Source organism: Gymnoscopelus microlampas (assembly GCF_963454915.1).
Source record: "Gymnoscopelus microlampas genome assembly, chromosome: 10".
Lineage (NCBI taxonomy): Eukaryota > Metazoa > Chordata > Actinopteri > Myctophiformes > Myctophidae > Gymnoscopelus > Gymnoscopelus microlampas.
Genome location: NC_139947.1, coordinates 17,312,697 through 17,334,416, shown reverse-complemented (window position 1 = coordinate 17,334,416; position 21,720 = coordinate 17,312,697). Strand labels below are relative to the sequence as shown.

The window sequence follows — 21,720 nt, the reverse complement described above, 5'->3', positions numbered from 1 at the left end:
CCTGAGGTTGTACGTCTAAATTTGAGTGTTCCACAGTCTCCGAAAGACAGTCTCGCCGGCGTTCCAGCCAGCCATCCCGCAGGTCTCATAGGGTTAATAAAACATTGAAAAAAACACACTTGGGACCACTTTTTTTCTTGGGATCATCAAAATCCCAATATTAGAGGTCCTATGGGTGCCAAAAATCAAAACTAGAAAAAAAAATAAGCAGTCGCGCGTGGACCCCTCCTAGGGCCTCTACTACTTCAGCTTTGATTCCTGAAAAAACTGCTCCACCACCAAATAGGCCACACCCACTTCATCAACTACTTTAATTGGACACAGGTTTGTTTAATTTATAAAAAAAAGGAGCAGTGTGATGTCCAAAAAGTGTGTTATATAACTTTTAATATGTTGTTGGCTATGAATGAAAATCCGCCTATAGAGAAAAATAACAACATGTCAAAAAATATAAAAAGCTGCTCCTATGGAAAGTCTATCATATTTTTATTTACTTATATTGGCCCAAAAAACAATTTAGTATAGGTAAGGTTTTGCCAACTTTGTGGTAGCGATATCTCGTCTGGCCCAAGGACTATACAGCTATAGTGGAATAAAAGTACAAAATGTGGATCTGAGATGTAGTGGAGTAGAAGTAAAAGTATTGGAAATGAATTGGAAATACTCAAGTAAAGTACAAATACCTCAAAATTGTACTTAAGTACAGTACTTGAGTAAAAGTACTTAGTTACTTTCCACCACTGTCCCCTTCCCCTATTCACTCATACGAGGACATGACGTGTGTGGTGGGCAGAGGAATAACTCTATGGGCAGTCTGGGCAGAACAGGTCGTGCCATTAGGAAGAGCTGGACGTTCTACCCGGGCGGCAGATAGAGACCATCGATCAAAAAAGAATAGGCTAATAATACCCCAGTTGATCGACATGACAGGTAACAGGTTGGTGTGTTGACAGACACTTTACGGCACTCCGTAAGTTCATGCACTCTCTGAGTTGTAGAAGCAGCCTAGTGCACTGTTTCACAAACAGTGGGTCGGGGACCCATTTGTGGGTCGAGGACACATTTTTATGGGTCACAAGTAGGCCTAACTATCCCTTCATATTTTGTTTCCTACATTTAGTTTTATAATTATTATTATTTAAAAACATTAAAAAAATTAGACTATAATTAAAAACAAGTTAAATGATTTTTTTTCCCCAAAAATATTTTCTTGAATAAATAAAAAAGATATATTTTTTAATCCATGAATTAGAAAACACATTTTTAAGAAGTAGTGAAGATCTGCTATTTTTACAAGTTTGGGTCCCATGCAAACTTCTGATTTCTCTTTTGGGTCTTGTCGTCTTCAGCTATTAAGGTTTAGGAAGCACTGGCTTATGATTTGGGGCAGCAGCTGCTACCTGTTGAAACAGCCCTTCAACTTTCACTTGTTTGATCTCTGATATTTTGACTGTCATGTCTTTTGAGCTTCAAACTCTAAGCTTGGTTTTGGGCATTACCTCAACACAGCAGTGTCACGTGTCACAGCGAGTCGGACTCGTTTCCCCTCCAAGGCTCCGACTATAAATAAATCGGGAGCAATTTGATAACCACGTCAGAACCATAGAGCAGGGGTCTTCAACCGGGGGTCCGGGACCCCTAGGGGGTCCTCAGAGTTACTACAGGGGGCCAAATCTTTGTGTGATATGATTTTTGTTTTTTACATTAACCACTTGAACCCTGGCATCCCTTTTCTGAGGAGAACTTAAGCCAAAAATAGCAGATCTACATGAGCTTGTAGATCAGCTATTTTTGGCAAAGAGTTATAGGTGTAGAGGGAAAACAAGAGCAGCAAAAGTTTATCTGAAACACAATTTTATACAATATAGAGGGGGTCCCTGCTTCATTTCTCTCTCAGCTAGGGGGTCCTTGGCCTGAAAACGTTGAAGACCCCTGCCATAGAGCACAGAACGCACATTCCCCTGTTGTTCTCAGTGCCGCCAGAAGATGACGCCAGATATCTGTTTTCAAAGAGCTGCCAATGAAAATACATCAATGAGCTAATATTTGAACCTCAGAATGCCACTGTTGGACCCCCCATGATAATTTACAGTGGTTCTCAACGTGGGGGACCCCAGCGGTCTTTGAGGGGGTTCCAAGGGCCCCACCGGTAAATTACTGATAGGCTAGTAAAAGCTCCACTATGTAACTTTCCTCTTCTATACCGAGTTTGAACCAGATTTCCTGCGCAAGTGCTGACATTTTTACCATTGAGCTAAATAGAGCCTGCCTGCTTGCTCAGGGGATGAATTGAATCTTGACCATCAGGTCAAAATTTGTGTCAAGGTGAGATATGACCTTTGACACGATCTAAATGTCTCAACAGAAGAGCAGGGAGACTAAATACAACCACCCCAATTGTATACGTTATATTATATATTAACATACTCTACCATACAGATTGGACAAAATTACATTTTATTCATTAAAAAAAGTTATAGCGAAGCTTTAATCTTCACCATTATTACATGTACAAATAAATACAATTAGAGAACATATACACAATAATGTTTCGGGGTTTTTTGCGTGTGGGCGGCAGGGCCGGATTAGCACTATGTGGTGCCCCAGGGCGACCTCAAATTGAAGTGCCCCCCGCGCGCCGAAATCGTGCACTCGTGCGAAAAATTGGCGGATTTTGTTGTTTGTTGTTTGTTTTCTTTTCAGTTTTTGGTTACTTTATTTCAGTTTTAGGGTTAGGGTTATGTTAAGGCTATGTTATGTCATTCTTATTTAAAAAAAAAAAAAAAGGGCACTCGCCCCCAACGGCCTATGGGTAATCCGGCCCTGGTGGGCGGGCGTGCACGCACATGTGTCGGTGAGTAGGCCTACTGCAATCTATTGCATTCAACTGTGTCCATATAGTATAGCAGTGGTTCCCAAATGTTTTCCTCTAAGCCCTTCGGAGACGCATGCACAAACATTATAACCCTATCACGAAGAAAAGCAAAAATAGCTCATCTACAAGCACTTTAGATGAGTCCTTCATTCATGACACTTATAACAACTTTTAAAACGTTTACTGTCATTATTATTTTTATTATTACATTTACGTTATTCTGTTCATTTTAATTTGTGTTTAGATTAGGATTTTTAATATTATTCATTTTATTTCCATATTCTGTATTTACTTTGCTCATATCTTATCTCGTGTCCCTTATTTTTACTAAATATATATCTTCCATTCCTTCCCTTTTTGAGAACGGTGAGAAAGCGTTGCTGTTAGTTGACGTTCTAAACGTGATGCATGATCAATTTGCATACTTAAATGATTGACGTTTGCAGGATTCCCCTCATTCCCCTGGTAACGCTACGAACTGTGGGTAATTCCCTTAGCCAAAGTCTGCATCAATGTGGATTTATGGAAAGGGTGCATAAAGGGCTCTGCCTTCAAGTCCTAGTGGACTTCACGTGAACGCGCACCAGTCAGTGAGTCTGTAAGGGAGGTCTTCACTAACGTCGTAATTTCCATCTTCCCTGGACAGACTTGGACGGCTATCAAGAGCGGCTCCAGACTGACTCTGAGGTCCTGTGCGCGGACCAGCGGATGGACACTGACCTGGTAGACAGACTGGTCCTGCAGCTGAACAGAATCCATCCCCAGATCCTCAATGACAAGGAGGCCCACAGGGTGATTCATTAAACACATGGCTGCTCAAATTGCTGATAAATGGGATGGCTCCAACAAATAAGCTATTTAACCACATGACCACATCTAGGCGTTCCTATTCTGGCGTGAAGAGATTTGGTGTAGAGGGGAAAATAGGAGGGCGCTTAATAGACCCCTGCAGGACTCCAGTCAACAAAGCATATAGGATTTAAGTGGCTAGGACCTATAATCAATGAGTGCCCATGCAAAATCTCCTATGCGTTTTTAATATACATAGGGCAGGGGTCTTCAACAGGGGGTCCGCGACCCCTAGGGGGTCCTCAGAGTTAATCCAGGGGGTCCGCCAAATCTTTGTGTGATAAGATTTCTTTTTTTTACCATAACCACCCTAGCATCCCTTTTCTGAGGAGAACTTTAGCCAAAAATAGCAGATCGAGGCGTTGCTTCATCTCTCTCTCAGCTAGGGGGTCCTTGGCCTGAAAATGTTGAAGACCCCTGACATAGGATGTTTGCTTTGTTCTACACCTACTGATATTCTCAACTTTTTTTTTTTTTAAGTTATAGCCTAGTTTGGCTCAAAATTGTGTGTTGCCACACAGCTTTGAGCTTACTTTCTTTATTTACCTAAAATCCAATGCAAACATCTGTTGAGATAACTTCTGGGTTGGACGTGATCCCCGTAGCATTCTTAAGAATTCATTCTCTATTACACGATAGTGTCACTCATCGAAAAGAACAGATCTTCTTGCTAAATCTGTTAAATCTGTTATTTTCGACAAGCGACACTGTCATGCAATGGCGTATAAATTAACCACTTTGAACCTTTGATATTTTGAGCATGTCATGCGAAAATGTTCAAAGATGTAAAGAAATAGTTAATATAGCCTATCTAAAAGTACCGCATCGCGTCGCATTGCGATGTCTTGTGAGCTTGTAGGTCTGCTATTTTTTTTTTACATTTTAAAAGTATCAAATGTATTTACTGTATTTGTCTTATGTCACCCTACAGTTCAGGAACCTGATCATGCCCACTGAAGTGCGATTGGCTGAGCTGCTAAGTCACCTGCAGAGGAAGGGTGAAGAGGCATGTCAGGAATTCTACAGAGGTCTTCACATTCATGCTGAAGATGTTTACTGTAGCCTGCCCTCTAGAATCACACTCAGAGGTACAATGCTGTTTAGAGTAGGGGTTCTAAAACACTGGCAAGTAGATGTGAAGGTTTAGACCCACGTCTAAGAATGTCTTCTATTAGGCACAGATTTCCAGGGATCAGGCTGTTTTTTGTTTGTTTGTTTGTTTGTTTGTTTGTTTTTGGTCTGTTAGTTGTGCAAATATCCCCAAAACACAATCTTATGGGTGTTTTTGGGGCTGACAAATGTTTCTCCTTTTATTCTCCAAATATGTTCTTGTGTCATATTACTTGAGTAGTGACACCACGTTTCTGCATGATTTGCACAGAAAGTAAAACATACTGTATTGTACATTATTCTTTGTGCATTGCTTCCATCTCTTTAAGTTGGAAACAGACTAGACACTTTACAGTGCCCCATAATAGCACAAACCCTACTTAGCATAATAGAACACCCCATACATGTATACATTAGCCTTTATCCTGTCTAAGATCCCTGGACAACTCAGTTCATGCGGTATGTCGGATATTGTACAACAAGTTGCATTTTCTGTTTGTTACCGACTAACATTTTTTCCCCAACTCCTAGAGATGGCGGACCCAAAAAGGACGAACACTGTGGCAGTCCAACGACAGAGATATGTGCTTAACAATAACGGTATATCTAATCTATTTCTCATATTTCTTCTCCTTACTGTACCATCACGTTTGATGGCTAGCTTTGACAATGAGGATGTAAAGTTATACTAATGATATAATCAGGCCTTAAGGTAGCAGCCAAGAAAAATAAAGGAACAAATAATGTGTGTGTGTGTGTGTGTTACAAAGACAACACGTGAAAGAAAGACACGTGTGTGTGTGTGTGTGTGTGTGTGTGTGTGTGTGTGTGTGTGTGTGTGTGTGTGTGTGTGTGTGTGTGTGTGTGTGTGTGTGTGTGTGCGTGCGCGTGCACGTGTGCGTGCGTGCGTGGGGGATGTGGAACCTCTGTACCCCTCTCTGATCTTATCTGCAGCCTCAAATAAGCCTCTTAAGCCGAACCAAGCTTTGTTCCTCACTAAAAGTATTTGTCTGCTGAACCTTTTCACCCCTAATGTCCCTCTGCAGGCCCCATTGCACTGCACCGTACTACCATTCATGGTCCAATTACATTCAGTGCTGTGGTTTTGTGGGTCAATTGAGATCACGTGTGGCCCCCTTCCAAATCAGCCGCCTCTGTCCTACATTCCTTTACACAGTCAGTGGTACTGTACATTAGTCTCGCCTAGCAACACTATCGGAGATCTCCTCCTACAGATACATCTGGTGACCAGTGGTGGACAAAATACTCAACCCCAGTACTTGAGTCAAAGTATAGATTTTCATGGTCAAATATTACTCTACTAAAGTGAACGTTGGTCTGTACTTGAGTTAAAGTACTGGAGTACTTGCTTTTACATTTTCTTTTAAATATCAGTCCATTGCTGTATAAAACATTTGACATTTACTTCTTTTTTTTCCTAAAATGTTCAAAAAATATCAATAATAGTAAAAATAGCAGATCTGCTATTTTCACTTTTTTCCAAATACGGCTTAAGTGCTTAATTCATAATGTCCCCTTTTAATTCCTTGAAAAGTAGTCGAGTCAAAGGTACAATATTTGCTTTTGAAATGTAGTAATATTTAGTGAAGGTCTGTATTCAAAAATACAGATACTAAAGTAAAGTACAGATACTCGAAAAATGTGCTTAAGTATAGACTACTGAAAATGCTGTACTGAAGTGGTTAGTACTCAAGTAAAGGTACTTTGTTACTGCCCACCAGCAGTGGTGGGCAGTACTACCGGAGAACTGCCTGCTGCATTGAAAACCAAACATACCACATCCCAGTATAAAGGACCGTCTTTACATAGGTTCTACCATGCAGTTCTTTTTTTAATCTCTGAACTGTGTCCACCCAGTTTTATCACCTTCATTGAATGTCAGATGTCTCCAGAGTGACGTATCGGTAGGCGGAGATCTCCGGTCGTCTGGCCATATGACACTAGTGGTACATCAACTGGGTCAAAGGTAATGTCAGTTAGGGAACTGGGTCATTCATCGTTCCTTGGCGCTAATGAGGCACTCGCTCCCAAATCACGAGACCTGCACAAAGAAAAGAGAGGTTTTCCTCTGAAGAGAAACCGCTCATTCCGTGCGTGCTACTGTACTGTTGCACTTGCTCAGATTCAGTGGTTCTCCAACATTTTGGACCCCCAAATTGAAATGTATTTGGCTAAAGACCCCCATCTGAAAATACTTTGGGCCAGGGACCCCATGTTCAAGATTTGTGTTGTTTGTTTCAAAGCTTCAAAAGTTTTTCATCATCATTTTCAAAAATGTCAAAGGTCAAAAAAGAAAATCCCCTAGGTTTTTTGCAGTGGTGGCAAAAGTACTCAAATGTTTTACTTAAGTAAAAGTATCAATACCGCAATGTAGAAGTACTCTGTTCCGGAATTAAAAAGTTACTTGAGTAAAAGTAAAAGTACTAAATGTTTGAAAATAGTAGATCTGCTATTTTCAAATAACCTAGGTATAAAATAGGGTTAAAGTGGTTAATGTGTGTTTTCTAATGTAATAATTTATATCTGCAAAGTAACTAGTAACTGAAGTTTTCAAACAAATGCAGTGGAGTAGAAGTGCAATATTTGCCTCTGAGATGTAGTGGAGTAGAATTAAAGTATTGAAAATGGGAAATACTCCACTAAAGTCAAAATTCCTCAAAAGTGTACCTAAGTACAGTACTTAAGTAAATGTACTTAGTTATTTAAAAAAAAAAATAGCTGATCTAGAAGCTCACAACGTGTCACGATGCAATGTGTTGTGAGCTTGTAGGTCGGCTATTTTCAAATATCCAATGTATAGAGTTAAACTGGTCAAACTGATTTTTATGCTATATTAACACATTTTGCTGGGGACTTCCCAGTACCCGCTCAAGGACCCCTGCGGGTCCCCGGACCCTACTTTGAGAACCACTGCTCTGGACGATTCTTGACAATTCTCTGGAAGACTAAAGCATAACATGGGGGTGTGGCATCTTCTTCAATCCCCATTCCCCTTTTATTGCTGTAAAATGCATAGAAATTGGAGAAACACGCAACGTTATGTCCATTTGGCTTGCATGGCGTACAGTAAATGTAATTTTCTTCTCTCTCCGTCACTATAGGACCTATGTTCTTTCTGAGCTGTTTCAGCTTTGCTGCTGGCCTTGCCATGCTCTATTATTATGGAGGTGAGTCATATGAAATGGTGCAAAACAGTCTCCACATTTAGAAATGCATCTATGGTCAGTGGGGGAAGTGAAATTGCCCATGAAATAATTTCCGAATATCAATGGATGTTGACGCACGAAGGGATCGAAGTATTCAAATGAATGTGACTATGGTGTGATGTAATTCCTAATATCCCTCATCCTGTGTTCATTCATTTCTCTTTGCAACTAAATATTTCCCTGGCTTCTGCGTTCACAGAGGATAAGACATTGAGGGCTACTGGTCCATTTCTTCACTGTTCTGCAGCAGGACTTGGAAGTGGAGCAAAAGACATAATGATTTCCTACGCTGAGGACAGATCCTAGAGAAAATGAGGTCCTTCAGTATGAATGCAAATGAACAAACACCTTTTGGGAAAACAGCCCACAAAATATGCCAAGCTGGCAAGCTCCTAGCAGAGCTATAAGGGTGCAATGTAACGGCATGCTTAATGCTACTTTGATTGTTTATCATTTTTCAGTCAGAGGACAGAAGTTGAACACATCCATAATGTTGTGTTTGCATGTGTGTCATAATGTCATGGAGGCCGATCTCAGTTAGCAAACCTGTTATATAATAAGATTTAGGGGGGGGAAAAGGAAAAAAAGGAAAGAGATATAACAGTCTACCATGTGCCAACTCATTGCTTGAGTGTATAATCCTTGACTAGATGAATTATGTAAACTGCTGATCATTTAACAGACATGTTTTTCATCTCTGAGGAATGGATCAATATTGATATAGCAAGCATACAGTTTGTATAAGTACTTTGAATTCAACCTGAACTAAGTGTCCTTAACTTATCCGTTGACTCATTTTATTGACTTGTCTCTTGAAATGCACAGCAACCAGCTCACCCACCTGTCTTGTAATGCTCTGATCAGCAGCGTGCTGAAAATCTATTGACCACTGTAAATTGCACTTAACTTCTCTTCAAATATCGATCACACTTCAAGTATGTGTTTCATAAACCACTTCATTCACCATGCAGTGTTACCTGGTAACTAAGTGACCGTCTGATGTCTTATTATTCTCAACATTATCTTGTTCAAAGAAAGGTTAATAGGGTTTGTACGATTTTCAGAAATAAAAATAACTATAGTAGCTATCAAGTTAAAGAAATACAATTATTATTCCTGCACTGCGGTTAGCTGGCCATATTGTGAACACATACAGTAGGCTACAATGGAAAATATGATAAAACATTGAGCACAGTGGTTGAATAAAAATAATGCACTAGCCTAGCACTGGTCAGTGGTGTAAAGTAAATAAGTACATTTTTCAAGTACTGTACGTAAGTACAGTTGTGAAGTATTTTTTACTTCACTGGAGTATTTCCAATGTTCTGTACTTTTACTTCTACTCCACTACATCTCAGAGGCAAATATTGTACTTTTACTCCACTACAATTATTTGAAAACCTTAGTTACTAGTTACACTGCAGATATATATTATTATATTATAAAACATACATTAACCACTTCCCTATTTTATACATAATGCGACGCGTTGTGTGAGCTTGTAGATCTGCTATTTTCAAACATTTGAGTACTTTTACTTTTGGTACTTTGAGTATATTTTGAAGCCAATATTTTTGTTCTTTTACTCAAGTAACATTTTGAATTCCGGACTTTCACTTGTAACAGAGTATTTCTATATTGTGGTATTGATACTTTTACTTAAGTGAAACATTTGAGTACTTTCTCCACCACTGGCACTGGTTCATAAGTGGGGTCCAGGGACCCCCAGGGTTCCTTGTAGGCCTATTTGGCGACTGATTTTCCCTCACAGGATCAATAGGTCTTATCTTGAGGGAGTTCCAAATGGACACTTACAGGTCTGTAACTCTGAGAGTGCACCAAATGGGTTCAATTTGTACACTCAAAGTTACGGGGGTCCTTGAAATGAAAAAGTTTGAGAACCACTGCACTAGAGGGCACTGGTCCTCCAATAGACCACAACATGAAACAAGGATGATGGAACATGGGTTGTTATGCTATGCTGAGAGCAATCAGGTGCATCAGAATTCCCTCATTCAATAATGATGACAATCATCAAAAAGGGTCCATTTGGTTCCATTTGTACACTCTTGAAGTTAAATCAAAACATGTACAATGGATAATAGGCATCTTTATCAGTGAGGTATGTGTGTGTGTGTGTGTGTGTGTGTGTGTGTGTGTGTGTGTGTGTGTGTGTGTGTGTGTGTGTGTGTGTGTGTGTGTGTGTGTGTGTGTGTGTGTGTGTGTGTGTGTGTGTGTGTGTGTGTGTGTGTGTGTGTTTTACATTCACACAATTGTGAGTGGATTTGAGAAAACCATGCATTGATTTGCAGTCATTAGTGTTGACTTCACTGACACCCTGTGGTAGGATTTATGTACTGTACCACTCTTTGAGTGCAGTACTGTATAATTATAAATAAACTAGTAGCCTACTCTCATTAGTCTGTGGTATTTCCAGCCAACGTTGCATATTCTAACGTTTCCTTTGTTTGCCTAGAACATCTATTGTATGGATCATAAATTCATTCAACGTTTAGACGTAAGGTTTTCCTTCATTTGGGCTAAATCTGGAGGGAGACTTAAGAGGGTCAAATAGAGATGAATGGGTCATGAATGAGTCAGCAGAAATGCCTCTTTCTCCCCTCTTTTCAGCCTCCTCTGCTCTTTTCTCCTCTCCTCCCCCTCCTCATATCCTCTTATCTCTTCATTCCTCTTTCTCTTCTCCTCTCCTATCCCTTACCTTTCTCCATCCTCCCCTCAGCCAATGAGCTAACTGTGGGGAAGGTGCATGCAGCCTTGATGATCTGTGACTATTCCAAGCAGAACCACACACTATATAAATATGCATGCACACATCTGTGTACCTTATGTATGGAAACAGCATTAGGCCTACTGCATGCATGCATACAGAAACGATATGGCTTTCATGTGGATTTGGGCGTCATGTGGCCAGTCTATAGACATCTCCATATTTTGGCAAAGTTTCAGCACAATCTGACTTCCATTGAATTTGAGGAGCTGATTCAGTCCTGCAGTTTACAAGATTAGGTCTGGACAGACACACATAGATAGACATACCCTATAATTGACTCACCTCCGAGAAGCCACACTATAAAATGTCATGGCTGTAGGTCAAACGGCGCATGAGTTATGCTTATTAAAAGTTTATTAGTTAGTTTATAAGCTATTCAATTGATTACTATTATAGTGCCCCCTTTGGCCAATTGGAGTAAAATGTATTTCTTGCCCATCTAGCATGACCAGGGGTCATCATCAACGTGTGATGAAAACACTGACTGTGCTGATATTGAAATCCCAAACACGGAATAGACTTGGACAATGCTACACTGATGCCTGTATAGTATACAGTGGCCAGGTTTTCTTTAGAAAGGTAGGACAGGACACTCATTTAATGCAGAAATACTATAATTTTAAAATGTGTAGCACATTAGAATAGACACTACTGTATGTCACATTAGGTGTCCATTAGTATGCATTTAAGGCTAGGTCTATGTGTTTCTGGTAATGTTATTGACCGCTCATTTTGTATGTCAGTGGCAAAAATTGTAATAATATTACAAAAAAATATCCATCGCAAGCCGGCAGAGATGGGTAGAGACTAGAGAGGCCTTCTGGGAAACAGAAGGTCACAGGTTCGAGCTCCGGCAATGGTTATTACTGTCTTTATTACTGTGTGGCTCTATAGCAGGTGAGCTGTCTAGAAATGGGTCTGTGTGTCAGTGGCTAATCTCGCAAATCGCTGTACCGATCACATTTCTTGTGCACACTGCCAGTGGGTCAAGGAAGTACCTCCCAGCATTTATTTCACGTTTTATATTTTTTAGTTTGATAATTGAAGTCAATGGCAAGTCAACGGCCGGATCAGGCTGAAATACTCAAATAGTCATACGTCATAGACTAGCCGCACTGAAGTATAAATCAAGCATAACTTGGGGATGCAACAGTTTCTTGAATCCCTACTTTTCCATTTCAACACTGGAAGGTGTATGGATATATAGATAACAGTATGTCCATTTAGCCAGTGCGGTATAATGTAATTTTCTCCGTCACTGTATTACCCATGTTCTTTCTGAGCTGTCACAGCTTTACCGCTAGCCTTGCCATGCTCTATTATGGAGGTGAGTCATATGACATGGTGCAAAATAGTCTCCCCATTTATGAGATAGGATGTTGACGTACGAAGGGATTGAAATATTCAACTGAATATGACTGATGGTCTGATGTATTTTCTAATATCCCTCTTCCTATTTTTCTTCCTGGCTTCTGTGTATGAGGATAAGACATTCAGGGCCATGGTCCATTTCTTCACTGTTCTGCAGCTGGACTGGGAAGTGGAGCAAAATACATAATGATTTCTTATGCTGCGGACAGATCCAAGAGAAAATTAGGTCCTACAATATGAATGCAAATGCACAAACCTCTTTGGGGGAAACTGCCCTCAAAATATGCGTATTTGCTATGCCAAAGTCGCATACCAGCACAGCTACAGAGAGCAATTTTAAGAAACTACATACCGGTTAATGCTGCTCTGCTTGTTTATCAACTCCTCAGATTTCAGTCACAAGACAAAATGTGATAATTTGGACACATCCATGTTGTGCTTGCATGTGTGTGTCAGATTGTCATGACAGTGACCTTGACCCTTGACCACCCACTTCTAATTGTTTCATCCTTGAGTTCAAGTGGACTTTTGTGCCAAATGTCATGAAATTCCCTCAAAATGTTCCTCAGAGGCTTTCACAAGGTTAGGATGTACGGACAGACATACAGTAATGCCTCCAGTCACAACTGTCTGCTGGCTGAGGCATAAAAAATACGATAGAATGGCCCACCGAGTGTCAACTCATTGCATTGTACAACTCTTGACTCTAGATTAATTATACAGTATGTACTTAGCAATGTTTATATTCTCTGACAACAATATAGCAAGCATACGTTTTTCTTAGAATTAAATAAGTAACTTATCCTTTTGTCAGTTACACACATTTTATTGACTCTCTGTCTCTTCAAATGCTCAGCAACCAGCTCTCCCAACTCAAGTGCCTTACTCTGATCACCAGCTTTCTGAAAATCTATTGACTACATTGCACTTAACTTATCTTCAACAATCGATCACACTTGGTACTATATGTATCATAAACCACTTCATTCACCATGCAATGTTACCTGGTAACCTAAACTGACTGCCTGAAGTCGTATTGTTCTCAATATTAGTTTGTCCTAAGAACAGTACTGAAGAAAGTTGTCTTCATCATTATACATTTTAAATTCATAAGAAATGAAGACAACTAGCTTCCAAGTTGAAATCAAACCATCATTCCTCTACCAGAGCAAGTTGGGAGGCTGTATTGCGAACATATAAAATGATAAAACATTGAGACATGCTTGATAACAACAACCAATGCACTAGAGGGCACTGGTCCTCTAATCAGTGAACCTCAAAATGAAACAAGGATGATGGAAAATGTATTGATATCATGCTTTGTTGATAGCAATCAGGTGCAATGGAATACCCTCATTCATGAATGATGACAATCAAAATGACTAGCTTAATTAAAAGCTAGAGCACAATACTGCGAGAGGACAACTGTTAAAATATGCAGCTTATTTCTCAAGGTTTTATTTGACAGCTCCTTAAAATGAAGCTAAATTATGCAGAGAGGTGAGTATTTGACATTTAGTTGAAGATTCAAGATTGAGTTGTTTATTGCCATATGAGTCAAGGAATTTATTTATGTGTTTTCAGAACAAACAGGAAAGGAATACAGGTACATAAATAATTTCACCACAACAGAAATCACTTACGCAAATTGTAAGCAGGTTGGAACCAGATTTGGTATAGTCACAGGGACATTAGTAGCACTGAGCACTGTGTGTTGATGTGTACTAGCAGGTAACTTGTCCGTTTTTCACTCTCTAAAAGTTGGATCGGAGACGGTGGTAATAATAAGACAAGATTGGTTTGTTGCAAGTATCACCAGGGTTGTGATTGTTCCCTTTAAAATGGATGCACCCTGTGAGACAATTACTAATCATCCTACTTCAAAAGACCTGAAAATGCTTGCTGATCATATAAATAATATAGGCAAAGAGCTTCCGCTGATATTAGACCCCTGCAGAGCCAGTATGCCGCACTTTGGCGATTCTGCACAGAGATGGCAAGAGCAGTAGACAACATAGTGTGTGTTTGTGTACGTGCGTGTGTGTATGTGTGCGTGCGTGCGTGCGTGCGTGCGTGCGTGCGTGCGTGCGTGCGTGCGTGTGTGTGTGTGTGCGTGTGTGCGCGTGTGTGGGCGTGCGTGTGTGTGTGTGTGTGTGTGTGTGTGTGTGTGTGTGTGTGTGTGTGTGTGTGTGTGTGTGTGTGTGTGTGTGTGTCATCAATCTGGATCTTGGCTCGTCTGGCTGTTTCCACGGTTACCAATGATAAGTTGTGGGGGAGGAATAGGATAGAATTGTGACAACGTTTTGTGATTTGAAAGGTGGCTCACCAAGATCATATCTGGTGAGATTCAGTATCCTCTATTTAGTAGATAATATATTATGTCCAAAACATAAAACAGACAACTCTATTGTTGTTTTAAACCATGCGACTATATAAATAGCGTATCAGATGCTCTGGTGTTAATTGAGGTTTCACTGACAGTGCTGAAACACTGTCTAATTAAGGCCTCCATTTTAACAAGTAGTTGCGCTTGGATGTGTGCCATCCTGCGTCTCTGACTCACCAAACACCGGGTCAGAGAACCCACAGACAGAAATCTTCTCATAGCTGAGACATGGCACATCCAAACAATGTTGTAATTGAATGTTAGTTATGACGTTTGCGGCCGAGTGGTGATATGCTGGTAGTGTAAAAATGGTGGAGTTGGGTGAGAGTTTTGAGTCACATATACGACACACCCTGCTCTCTACATGTGCTCAGCGCATCAATCACACCTCGTGGCTCAAGCTGTCTGGAAAAGGCCCATGACGTCTAGCCCTGACCTCATGAATGTGATTAAAAATGCATACCTGTTCATTGCCATCATTGTGTGCGTGCGCGTGCGTGTGTGCGCACGTGTGTGTGTGTGTGAGTGAGTGTGTGTGTGCGTGCGTGCGTGCGTGCGTGCGTGCGTGCGTGCGTGCGTGCGTGCGTGCGTGCGTGCGTGCGTGTGTGCACGTGCGTGCGTGTGTGCGTGCGTGCGTGCGTGTCTACTCGTATTACTATACTTGTGAGGGCCAAATGTCCCCACAAGTATAGCACTTTTGTAGAATTTGACAAAAAGACAATGTGAGGACAATGTTCCTGCATGGTCCTCAAGAGAAATGGTTGTTTTATGGTTAAAAGGTAAAAGGATTAGGGTTAGGCATTTTAGAGGTTAGGTCCTATAAACCTAGAGGCTAGGGTTGGAGCTACAGGTATCCTGATTTAGACTTAGTTGTGCACACCGAAAATAGCAGATCTACAAGCTCAACGCGCTGTGAGCTTGTAAATCTGCTATTTTCGGTACAACTAAGTAGGCTACAACTCAGCCTCTAACCCTGGGTTAGGGTTAGATATTGAGGGGGAAAAGGTCAAAATGTCCTCACAAGTATAGCAATACTCACACAAGTACTGTATAGTGTGTGTGTGTGTGTGTGTGTGTGTGTGTGTGTGTGTGTGTGTGTGTGTGTGTGTGTGTGTGTGTGTGTGTGTGTGTGTGTGTGTGTGTGTGTGTGTGTGTGTGTGTGTGTGTGTGTGTGTGTGTAGCTGTACAGTGCTCGGAGTCGGGGTAACTCGGAGGCAAGGCAGGAGACAGACGGTGAATGTCACATGTGCACGCTTGTTGTTCTTATCTCCTTTTTCCTGTTTGGCCTCTATAAACAAACGTCCCTGTTATTCACTCACACCAGACCCCTCTGTCTCTCCCGCTGTTCCCTCTCATTCTCTCCAGTGGTGGGGCAGCGGTGCACAATGGCATTCCGTGGTAAACAATCGGCAGTCGGCTTGTGTATTGCCTTGTTTGCCAGTGGAAGTTTCTGTGGGGGCCTCGAGAGGTCAGTGTGTTTGTAGGTCAGGTAGAGAGGTCAGGAGGCTGGTAAGGTCATGAGATGAGCGCACAGGAAACTTGCTGATTGGATGAAATTCTATAGGAGCACAAGGCCCTGTTTGTAGAGTGAGTGAAAGAGACAGAAAAATAGAGAGGAAAATAGAGAGGGAGAGATAGAGAGAGAGAGAGAGGGAGGGAGTAAATTAAGAATATTCTTAAAGAGTTTGATTTGCAGATGGTAAATGTGTCAATAAATAAAAATAATAAATACAAAAAATATTATATAATGGCTGCAGTCAAATTAGAAGCCTACGGCCCGGATGGCTGGCGTAGCCGTCTAGGCACCCAGGCTGCTAATGCCGCCTGACAGCGTGTCGCGGGTTCGACTCCCGATCCTGACGACCTTTGCTGCGTGTCACTCCCCATCTCTCTCTCCCCATTTCCTGTCAGTCTACTTTTTTTAAATATCTTTAAAAAATATACTGTATATATATATTACAGGCCCCAAAATTCAGCAAATTAGTATCTTGTTCACCTTCTATCAAAAGCGGAATCAATCAACTGGTTTAAATTCAAGGACCCCCAATTGTTAGACATGATTTTGTATGGTCTGTCAATTGGTCCAGCATTCTTTTATTCCTCTACGTACTGGCATTGAGATAACAGTGAAACTGCTCAAAATAGCCATTATTTTACTTGGTACATGCAATGATGATGACAATCAATCATTTAGCTAGGGACCTACTGGAAGCCCCCTCAAGGACCCCTGGGGGTCCCCGGACCCCATGTTGCAGACCACTGAACTAGAGAATAAAAACAAGTGTCCACATTTGTATTTATTGATCTAGTCTTTCTAGTCTTCTATCTTTCTAGTGGTGGGGCTGCACATCTGTTTCCAATTTGTATCATTGTTTGGGCCTTTAACCCTGATGTCATTATAGTTGAAATTTTCTGAAAAAGAAAAAAGAAAAACGTTTAAAATAGCTGACTCACTCAAGCTTGTGGGTCAGTTATAAAAAAAAAAGTGATTCATATTTTTTTATTTCAAATAGTTTAGTTATATGTTTTGAAATTGGGCTAAAGCGGTTGATAAACAAATCTAGGGAGAATACCTGAGTGTGTTTTGAAGATTCTTGTTAGCCACTGCGGTCGGGCCTCTGAACACCGAAGGCTGTGATGAACACGTTGACCACCACAATGATGAACACCAGACCTGTGGCCACGTCCTCCAGGATGTTCAGCCTCCAATGTTTGTGTTCATCATTCAGGTTCCATCGTACTGTGGACAAAAGCATGCCACCACGCGCACAGCCATACACACACTCACACACACACACACACACACACACACACACACACACACACACACACACACACACACACACACACACACACACACACACACACACACACACACACACACACACACACACACACACACACACACACACACACACACACACACACACACACACACACACACACACACTTGAAATGTTTACACTTAACAACATACTGGATGTCTTTAGACTATAAAAGTGTAGATATGTAAACTGCAAGAAAACTGTACATATGTGTAGTGTAGAAACATTGTATATGCGTAGTGTAGACTTTTTTTTAATAAATGGGTAGTGTATAAACATTGTATATATGGGTAGTGTATAAACAGTGTATGGGTAGTGTAGAAACATTGTATATATGGTTAGTGTATAAACATTGTATATATGGGTAGTGTAGAAACAGTGTATATATGGGTAGTGTAGAAACAGTGTATACTATATGGGTAGTGTAGAAACACAGAAGTCAGCTTCAGGCGTGCCGCCTGAAGCTGACTTGAGCCACGAGAGGCACCGCCGAGCAAGCTTAGACGAGCGAGTCGCCTAAGTCGCCTGATTGTATGACGTTCTGCATAGTAGTGTATATTTGTCTGTTTTCTTAAATGTCATCATGATTTGAGTGCGTGGGGATCTCATTTTAAATAAGCCATTGTGCTTTTATGAGCGATCCAGTTTAGAGGACCTTGTATTGTGAATTGCACTTCCATGTACTGTTTCCATGTCTTTTCTAAATAAAGTATTCAATCAATCAATCAATATGCGCTGCAAAGTCACCTTCAGCCGACTCAGCGCCGTCCGAGTTATGTCTGATAGGGACAGAATTGTCCCTATCAGACATAACTCAGATCATACTGTAACATAATTATGGGTACAATGGGTAGTGTATACGGGTAGTGTAGAAACATTGTATATACTGTAAATTTCCCATATATACTGTACTGTATGGCTAGTGTAAGATACAGTATGTGTAGTGTGTAGATACATTGTAGATGTGTGTAATGTAGAAACATTGTATATACAGTATGTGTAGTGTAGAGTGTAGTATAGGTATGTGACCTCAGATGTCCCTGACTGAACCCATAAATGTGAATAATGAATGTGGCAAGGAGCGACGAGGGAACCAGAGGTTAGAGGGAAATACGCTTACTGCATTTGCTCGTCTTTGTAACAGGGGTTGACACTAAAAGTTTCGAGAGCACTTGCCTATCGTTCAGTACTGCAGACAAACAGATGGCTGTTCATTTTATTGGCAGGTAAATATAGTTAGTGTGTGTGTGTTTTGTTTTGTACATTTCATAAGTGGGAGTATGTCCCTAGAGAAGTGCATGGATATAATATGCAGTAAAATGGAGGAGTGATAAATGTTCTGAACCAAAATACACAGACTACCTTTTTTCTTTTCCTTTCAATGTGTTGCTCCAGTGAATTCAGGGCAAAAACATCTGTGAATTGCAGCCATCATGTGATGTGATCCGATGATTATGCGCGAGTGTGTGTTTGCGTGCGTGTGTGTGTTTGCGTGCATGTGTGCGTGTGTGTGTGTGTGTGTGTGTGTGTGTGTGTGTGTGTGTGTGTGTGTGTGTGTGTGTGTGTGTGTCTGTCTATCTGTCTGTCTGTCTGTCTGTCTGTCTGTCTGTCTGTCTGTCTGTCTGTCTGTCTATCTGTCTGTGTGCGTGTGTTTGTGGCAAATTAGCAGAGGTTAAACGGTGCAAAGACCTGTGTGTCTGCCCTGCCTGAGGGATGGGGTGGGGTGGGGTGGGGTGGTGGTATGTAGGCCATTCACGGCATGCCCCACTGACTCCAATAGAGACAGGACTGGAGCCACCAGAGAGGAAAAGTGTGTGCGTTGGGGGGGGGGATACAATGGGCAATGGGTATGAGAATAGTTGAGCAGATGGAGGGAAAAGAAGTATGAAGTGAGGTGAGAGAAAGGGATGGACACAACTATTCAAACATGTTGTTTGAATAGTTGTGGCAGCGGGGGGATCAGGAGATGGATGATCAAAGGGGGGCATGTGAGAGAGAGCGTCATCATCATGTGTGATAACTCACGTGCTGGACGTTTTGACGCCAACTGCATTTGAGCTTCCTGACACATAGAGGCACATATCGGCTGTATTTGGTGCCCCTTAAAACCACTTGAACCCTAGCATCCCTGCTCTGGGCATTTTATAAGAGGAAAACACCTGACGAAAATAGGCAAATATTTGATGTTTCGACACATTGTGAGCTTTAGATCTACTATTTTCGGCTAAGAGATTTGGTTCTAAATGTCCATGTCTGTTTTTTTTTAAATTACGTAAATCAAAGTTTTAACTACTTGTGTGCAAGAGTTGTGGCTCTTCATTATCCTAAAATGTATTATTTTTGTCTACACACGCTCACACGCCGCTTGAGCGCTATCTTCTCTCTAAATATGGAAATAACAGGTTTACTGACCTGATGTTCAGTCTGTCAAATGAAAATGAACAACACTACTCATGTTACTAGTGCATCTTTCTGAATGTTTCTTGACCACAGCGTTTGCTGTCCAGTCAAAGCACACTCACCTCAACTCAACTTCATTGTCACATCACAGGTTTACAGGTGTAAGGAAGTGGGCGAAATTCTGTGTCAAACAAGCTCCATCATTGCAGTTTCAAGACAGGTGGAAAGAGGTCAGATATCAATATGGGCAGTGTGAAATATAAACATTCTGTAAGGTGCATGATATATACATAAGGTGCATGGTTAAAAATAGATGAGGTAGCTAAAAGAGCAGCAGATGTAGCATCTATCATGCACCTTATGTATATATTTCACACTGCCATGTTGAAATCTGATCTGTTTTTCTGTTCCACCTTTCTTGAAACTGCAATGATGGGAGCTTGTGCGACAAATAATTTCACCTACTCCTTTACACCTGTTAACCTGTAATGTGACAATAACGTTCAGTTGAAATGAATAACATATGTTTTAAGGTGCATGGTTTAAGGAAAATATCAATACAATGAGGCAGTTAAAACAGTTATAACACATATTTGACACAACCTTTATGTATGTAAAATAATTTAGACTTTTTTTCTTCCTTTTTTTGGTTCATGTCTTATTGGCCTTTTTTCTGTCTAGTACATGTATTGACACAAAACATACGCATCTGCACACACTCAATCACATGTCTAGTACATGTATTGACATGTATGTGCATCTGCACACACTCAATCACATACATGCACGCAGACGCAGCACTAGCCTCTCTCCCCACCCCTCCCCCACCAGTGCTGACAGCAGCACTAAAGCCCAGTGAACTCTGACCTGGTGGCAGGTGCCGTTGCCATGCTTGCGGCTAGGGTCTGGAAGGTAATGGGTTGTTTGTTAGGAGACAGTGGACTTGACAGTGCATGGTGAGGGGATTCTGAGGTAAAGAAAACAACAGCTCTGAGGGACAGGAGGAGGACGACAACACAAAAGGTCAAGTGAAGGTGGACAGTAAAGCTGCAACTACTGATTATCTTCTTAGCGATTTTTCTATCGATTACTTTTTCGAATCGAGAAGCACATTTTCCCCCATAACTTTTAAACGTTATATATCAATGAATCAATAGATTTTTTTAAATAATCAACTAAACTAATTATTATGATTAACCACTTTGCCCAATTTTATACTATTTTTTCCTTTTTTTCTCCAAGATATTGTTTGGGACCAACCAACCGACCAACAGAGCCATCCTAACAAGAGCCCTGTCGCTGATGGGGCTAAAAGTAGTCGTGTTTAGGCCTCAAAAAACAACATTTAGATCTTATAGAAATTGAGTCCCGGACCGGTACTGATTCAGGAACCAGGGCCTATTATGAAAAGCCATAAGGAAGTTTTAATTTTCTCACCCATGAAGATGAGCAGAATCCCGACAACAATCTGCAGACAGATGGAGATGCTTATGAGGGTGATGACGGCGATGTTGTAGGAGAATTGTGGTCCTTGAACCAGCGCTGCCTTCAGCTGGGAGGCGTTGGCCATCAGCAGTGCCACATCCAGCATGCTTTCAGCTGCGCTCTTCTTGTTGACGTAGTGGTTGATATTCAGAGGGGCTTGATTGTGGCGGGGCGCGTCACCAGTACGCAAATCCTAAAGACAAGGACATGAGTGGACAGAAACTCATTGAAATACCACAAATAACATAACATAACATAACATAACATAACATAACATAACATAACATAACATAACATAACATAACATAACATAACATAACATAAACCATGGGTAGTGTCGTAGCAGCAACAGCAGTACAAAAATAAAATAGTCTGGCACTAGACATCTGCACTTGGTGTGA

General features: G+C 41.0%; 2 protein-coding genes across 3 annotated transcripts; one reads left to right on the top strand and one right to left on the bottom strand.

Moving 5' to 3' along the window:
- The first annotated feature begins 795 nt into the window (after positions 1-795).
- LOC311053712 (caspase recruitment domain-containing protein 19-like) lies at positions 796-8,977 on the top strand. 2 transcript variants are annotated; one of them, XM_084069382.1, is made up of 6 exons: positions 796-930; positions 3,522-3,667; positions 4,656-4,812; positions 5,366-5,434; positions 7,957-8,022; positions 8,261-8,977. In XM_084069382.1, exons 1-6 carry the CDS (start codon positions 924-926, stop codon positions 8,365-8,367), a joined length of 552 nt encoding a protein of 183 aa, XP_083925508.1. In that variant the 5' UTR covers positions 796-923; the 3' UTR covers positions 8,368-8,977. The 2 variants fall into 2 exon arrangements, with proteins under 2 accessions (XP_083925508.1, XP_083925509.1); XM_084069383.1 differs by lacking the exon at positions 7,957-8,022.
- Positions 8,978-17,206: 8,229 nt separating this feature from the next.
- Positions 17,207-21,482, bottom strand: LOC311053609 (ninjurin-1; the record flags this gene model as incomplete). The annotated part of the gene is made up of 2 exons (XM_084069219.1): positions 21,272-21,482; positions 17,207-17,349 (listed from the first exon to the last, which is right to left on the bottom strand). The coding sequence occupies exons 1-2, from the start codon at positions 21,423-21,425 to the stop codon at positions 17,207-17,209; spliced, it is 297 nt and encodes a 98-aa protein (XP_083925345.1). The 5' UTR covers positions 21,426-21,482.
- Positions 21,483-21,720: the final 238 nt, after the last annotated feature.